The following is a 5,757-nucleotide window of genomic DNA, read 5'->3' as shown; positions in this document are numbered from 1 at the left end:
GCAGTCTCATTTACTGACCATTATGTGTTTAAGACTAGGCATATTCTGTGCTGAAAAAGTAACATTCTGCAACAAGAACAGACAAATGGAGAGCCCAGGGTAAAGCACACTAATTGTAGAAATGTGCTTGAATCAGCAGAATTTATTTGCATTTTATATTTATACCTTTGCAGGGTATTTTGGCAAGAGGAGAGTGGAAAAGTGCAAGGAAAGAGAGAAAATATGCGTCAGGCAGAACAGCAGGGAAAGGGTTAGGGTTAGGTGATCCTGGGCCATTCAGTCTCTCTCTCTCAGCCTGAAAAGGGTGGTGGTTATGAGGATAAAGCAGAGGAGGGAGAATGAGGTTGTAAGCCACTTTGGGTCCTCATCAGGGGACATTTCGTAGAAAAAAAGGTGCAGGAGCTCATTAGCATAACTTATTTGCATATGCCACACCCCCTGACATCACCGGAAGAGTGTCAGAAGGCAACACCCACCGCTCAGGCTCCACTGGACTGTTTTGGATTGCTAGCTATTGGGGGGGGGGTTTTCCCACACAGATCTGCCCTCACAGAGGAGGGAGAGCTTGTGCCTGAATAAAACTCGGTCTTAAAGGTGCCACCTGACTGTTTTGGACCGGGGGGCTGGGGGCTCTGCAACTTACCTGGCTGCTTCTTGCTCTGACTGAGGGCTGCTGGGAGCAGGGGGTGGGGCTTGTTGCATGTGCCCACCCCTTGGGCTCTTTACTGCCGGAGCTCCACTCCTGTGCGCTCCTACAGGAAATGACCCCTGGTCCTCATTGAGGAGAAAAGCCAGGAATCAAGAGCACTGGTCAGGGAGATGGGGAACATATAAACCACTGAGCAGATCAGACCAGCACAACCCCCAGCCCAAGTCCTTCTCTTTCTTCAGTCTTTAACAAGCAGAGCTGATATATTCTCCACCACACAGCATATTGCAAATCAGCATAAAGAACTAGCCGGGATTCCAGAGGAGCCAATTCATGCACACAATCCTGCGTGGTAAGATCATACAGAAGCAGAGACTACACTGAGAGGTCAAGTTTCATGACAAACGTCTTTACTACACAAAAGAAGTATGCCAATCCTAGTGGAAGAAGAGGTACGGGAGCTCAGGTGGCTCTCACCAGTTGGCTTCTTAACCCTGCCCGTGCCATACCCACAGTCCACCTCTTGCTCACTGCTCTGCACGCACCCTCTCCAGACTTCCACTGAAAGGTGAAAGAGTAAGCAGAGAAAGGTTAGCCGACGCTTGCAGCAAGAGCCAGGACAATTTCCAATCGCCGTGCTTGAATATGAGCCAAGTGGCACCGCTCCAGTCTAGAGTGGGAGTCCAGATGTTCCAGGAAGAGGGAGGGGTGTCACACATCTGCCTCTGTGAAAGGGTCACCGGCATCAGCTAAACAGCCCTTTTGCCTTCTTCCTCTTGGCCTTGGTCATGGGCAGTTGAGCCTTCTGGGCTTGGGTGCATGATGTCTAGAAAGGAGGAAACAATCAGCACGGACAGTTCCGCCTCCAAGGGAGGCACCGCCACTCCCAGCCACACCCTTTCCCGACACATTCCCCCTCGTGTGCTTGGACTCTGCTCTCACCCGTGTCCCTTGAACACACTGGGCTGCTGCTGACTGGGATTCAGCCTTTCCCTTTTCTGGTTCAGGTTCAACCGGCAAATCCTGAGTGCTCACCTGTTCCAGGCTCTCAGGATCTCCTGAGGGGTAAAAAGGGGAACAGTTACATGCAGAGAAGCAGGCCTGTGTGTTTGTGATGCAGTAGAGCCAAGGGATGGGAATGAAATGAATTAGAAGACGAAGAAGAGATTGGATTTATACCCCATGGCCCTTCACTACCCAAAGGTGTCTCAGAGCGGCTTACAATCTGCTTTCCCTTCCCCTCCCCACAACAGACACCCTGTGAGGCAGGTGGGGCTGAGAGAGCTCTTGACAGAAACTGCTCTTTTTCAAGAACAGCTCTTATCAGAACTATGGCTTGCCCAAGGCCATCCGGCCAGGTGCAAATGGAGGAGTGGGGAACCAAACCCGGTTCTCCCAGATTAGAGTCCGCACACTTAGCCACGACACCAAACTGGCTCTCAAATTAATTTGCATGTGGACATCAGATAGAGTATTATTTATATACAAGACCACATAGCTGCGGAGGAAGAACAGAAGAGACTTACAAAAGGGGGGGGGTGAACCTTGATCTGGTGATGTCTTTTAGGACTATGTGATTTTCAGGGTGGGGGAGCAAATACAGGTGGATCCTCCCTCCAGTTTAAAAGGAAAATCATTCACATGCTGACCTTACACTGCTTGTACAATTCTAAGCCTTGGAAATATTTCGACCCTATCTAAATGTGCAGGGAGTCTGGAACACTCCAAAGCAGGGGTGTCAAACATGCGACCTAGGTGCTGGATCAGGCCCCCGGAGGGCTCCCATCAGGCCCGCAGAGGAACTGGCCATCTGCTGCTTCCAGTTCTGCTGCTGCTGCATCATCGCTTGCTTCACCAGACTCTTTTAATCACTTAGTCATTTCATGTTTTAACCTGGGTCCTAGACTCAGAACTCTGAGCACGAGAGTTCTGTGGTGAATATCAATAAATGTTTTAAGCATGTTTTTATTTTAAGTTAAAAAAATTCTTTGTGTTTGTGGCCTTTATAAAGTTTATATCTCCGCTACCAGGCGTTACATTTTATGACACACACGGCCCGGCCCAACAAGGTCTCATTTATGTCAGATCCGGCAAATGAGTTCGACACCCCTGTTCTAAAGGTTAGGAGCAACATAGAAGGGAATGTAAGAAGGACAAAAAGTGTGTGAGTTCTGTGATAAACACAAACGGTGGGGAGAGCTTAAGGAGAAAGCAAACTGAGCTTGGCTCGTTTTCTTGCTAGGAGACAGCACTTGGTTTGGGGGTATCAAGGAACCAGGATGGATACTTTGTGGCAGTTACTCCTATCCGTGGACATCTGCCACCAGAATTCCTTCCCATCTTGGCTACCTTAGCCAGGGTGGAGGGGGTGGTAAAGGCACAGTGCATGCATACAATGAATACCCTCAGCCCTCTCCTCCACCCTTCATTCACTTACCTTCCCAGTGTCGCTTGCTATCCACTCTGGCCTGCTGCTGGGTCACTGCCATATACAGTTGCTTTAGGCTGGAAGTGAACATGTGCCCATCTCCCAGGCAACAGGCTTGGGGCAATGTCTGTGAAATAATTGAGGAAGATGTCAAGGCTACTCTGGACAGTGAATCACAGAATCATAGAATGTTAGAGTTGGAAGGGACCTTGCAGGTCATCTAGTCTGACCCCCTGCACTCTGCAGGAGCATAGCCGAAAGATAGCCCTATGTACCTACAACATATCCGAAAGATGGTCATCCAGCCTCCGCTTGAAAACTTCCAGCGAAGGAGCATCCACCACCTCCCGAGGCCGTCTGTTCCACTGCTCGACCACTCTTACAGTTAGGAAGTTTCTCCTGATATTTAGCCGGTAACGACTCCCTTGTAATTTCCACCCATTAGATCTAGTCTTGCAATCCGGAGTAAGAGAGAATAGATCTGCTCCGTCTTCTACATGACAGCCCTTCCAGTACTTGAAGACTGCAATCCTGTCCCCTCTAAGCCTTCTCTTTCCCAGGCTAAACAGAACCAACTCTTTCAGCCTTTCCTCGTAAGACCTGGATTCCAACCCTCTCACCCTCCTGGTTGCCCTCTTCTGTACGTGATGAACCCTGCCACACGAAACAAGAGGACCCCCTTTCACTCTCAGCTGATAGGTTCCCTGCCTTACCAACGTTGGTTTCTATGAAGGATCTCAAGTGTAAAAGGCTGGGGGGGGGGGACCATTTGCTTTGTCAGCCCCAGGAGAGTAGTTGACAGGCAGAGTAGACAATTGTCTGAGTCAGTACGAGGCAGCTTCATAGGAGATGACTTTTCTAACACTCTACCAGAGATGCCAGGGATTGAACCCAAGACCTTCTGCACACGGAGCATGCACTCTAACAATGGAGCCAGGGCTCTTCCCCAGAGATCCATTCCTCTTGCTGCTCTCATAGTCAACGATCAATGCCGGGAATACCCTTAAACCCCTGGCTTCCAAAAGCCAGAGGAACCCTTTCGCTGCATCCCAAAGGATCTCCATTCCCCATGTGAGAGTAGGAAGAGAAAGATGTGCTACTTGTGGAGAGTGCTGCTTGGTCTCAGAAAAGGGGAAGCTGTCAGGCTTAACATAAGAACATAAGAGACGCCAATGTTGGATCAGGCCAAAGGCCCATCCAGTCCAACACTCTGTGTCACACAGTGGCCAGAAATACCAGTGCCATCAGGAGGTCCACCACTGGGGCCAGGACATTAGAAGCCCTCCCACTGTTGACCCCCCCCAAGCACCAAGATGACAGAGCATCACTTGCCCCAGAGTCCCTATCTATACCTTGTGGATAATAGCCACGGATGGACCTCTGCTCCATATGCTTATTGAATCCCCTTTTGAAGCCGTCCATGCTTGTAGCCGCCACCACTTCCTGTGGCAGTGAATTCCATGTGTTAATCACTCTTTGGGTGAAGAAGTACTTCCTTTTATCCGTTCTAACCCGATCGCTCAGCAATTTCATGGAGTGCCCACGAGTTCTTGTATTGTGAGAAAGGGAGAAAAGTACCTCTTTCTCTACCTGCTCTTTCCCATGCATAATCTTATAAACCTCGATCATGTCACCCCTCAGTCGTCGTTTCTCCAAGCTAAAGAGCCCTAAGCGCTTTAACCTTTCCTCATAGGGAAAGTGTTCCAACCCTTTTATCATGCGAGTTGCCCTTTTCTGCACTTTTTCTAAAGCTATAATATCCTTTTTAAGGTGTGGTGACCAGAACTTCAGGCCAGAGCTACAAAGGCAGCCCCTTGTTTTCTCCCTGTGCCCCCCACCCTTGAGTGCAGAGCAAAACAGCTAGAGCTGATACTCTTCCTGGCATGCCTTGCACTGGCACATCCAGTAAGGCAGAGAGATGGGCCCAAGGCATGCAGACACACACACACACACACACACACACACACACACACACACACAGCTCCCGGAACACAGCGAGCCCAGCCTGCTGCCTGTTTCAAAGGTTTCCAGAGATAACGTTTCTGCACAGCGTGCCTGCTCCACACCCAAACAGTCAGGAGAACAAAGTGTAACAGATAACGGGGCAGTTCCTCTCCAGGCTGTAGGAGTACTCAAGGCCAGGAGTCCAAAGGCATGGCCTGTGACCCACTCCAGGCTGTAGGAGTGGCAAAGAGCTCTCAGCTCAAAGCACGGGGGACACCCACTAGAAGGTAGGGCAGAGTGAACGTGAGGGAGAATGTGTCACACAGGTATGTTGCAGCACCCATTTAAGCTGAGTCTCAAGCCATGCTCCGTAAATACTAAGTGAACGAATTCATTGAGCCACAGCTCTCCCAAGACCTTTCCCAGCCACAGTTCTTTTCATTAGAGATGCCCAGGATCGAAGTGGAGGCCTAAAGTATTCTCTCTGACACTAAACTATGCTCCCACACCACTCGTGAGAGGGCTTTGCTTATTGAAAGGCAAGGTCTTTACACTCTGCTTCAACCCTAGGAAAGATCTGCGAGAGATTTCAGGGGGCAATGAAAGAGCAGAACCATTTGTGAGTGTCTTGGGATGCGGGTGAGGGAGAGAAGAACTGAGGGGTGATACCCTGGGGACAATCTGTCAAGTTCTCCCTGAAGTCTCAACCAACATACTTCAGATGTAGAACTGCTGA

The 5,757-nt window shown here is 49.7% G+C and overlaps 1 protein-coding gene across 1 annotated transcript in view; it reads right to left on the bottom strand.

Moving 5' to 3' along the window:
* Window positions 1-1,095: 1,095 nt before the first annotated feature.
* NHEJ1 (non-homologous end joining factor 1) overlaps window positions 1,096-5,757 on the bottom strand; it is a 151,560-nt gene continuing 146,898 nt past the window's right edge. The window contains exons 5-7 of the mRNA XM_015415368.1: window positions 3,087-3,204; window positions 1,592-1,707; window positions 1,096-1,475 (exon numbers count right to left, since the gene is read on the bottom strand). Coding sequence (XP_015270854.1) covers window positions 1,395-1,475; window positions 1,592-1,707; window positions 3,087-3,204 — 315 coding nt within the window. The 3' untranslated portion in view covers window positions 1,096-1,394. The remainder of the gene's footprint in view (window positions 1,476-1,591; window positions 1,708-3,086; window positions 3,205-5,757) is intronic.

Source organism: Gekko japonicus, unplaced genomic scaffold, assembly GCF_001447785.1.
Source record: "Gekko japonicus isolate JY-2015 unplaced genomic scaffold, Gekko_japonicus_V1.1 scaffold881, whole genome shotgun sequence".
Classification (NCBI taxonomy): Eukaryota; Metazoa; Chordata; class Lepidosauria; order Squamata; family Gekkonidae; genus Gekko; species Gekko japonicus.
This window is presented reverse-complemented; position numbering and strand designations above follow the sequence as displayed.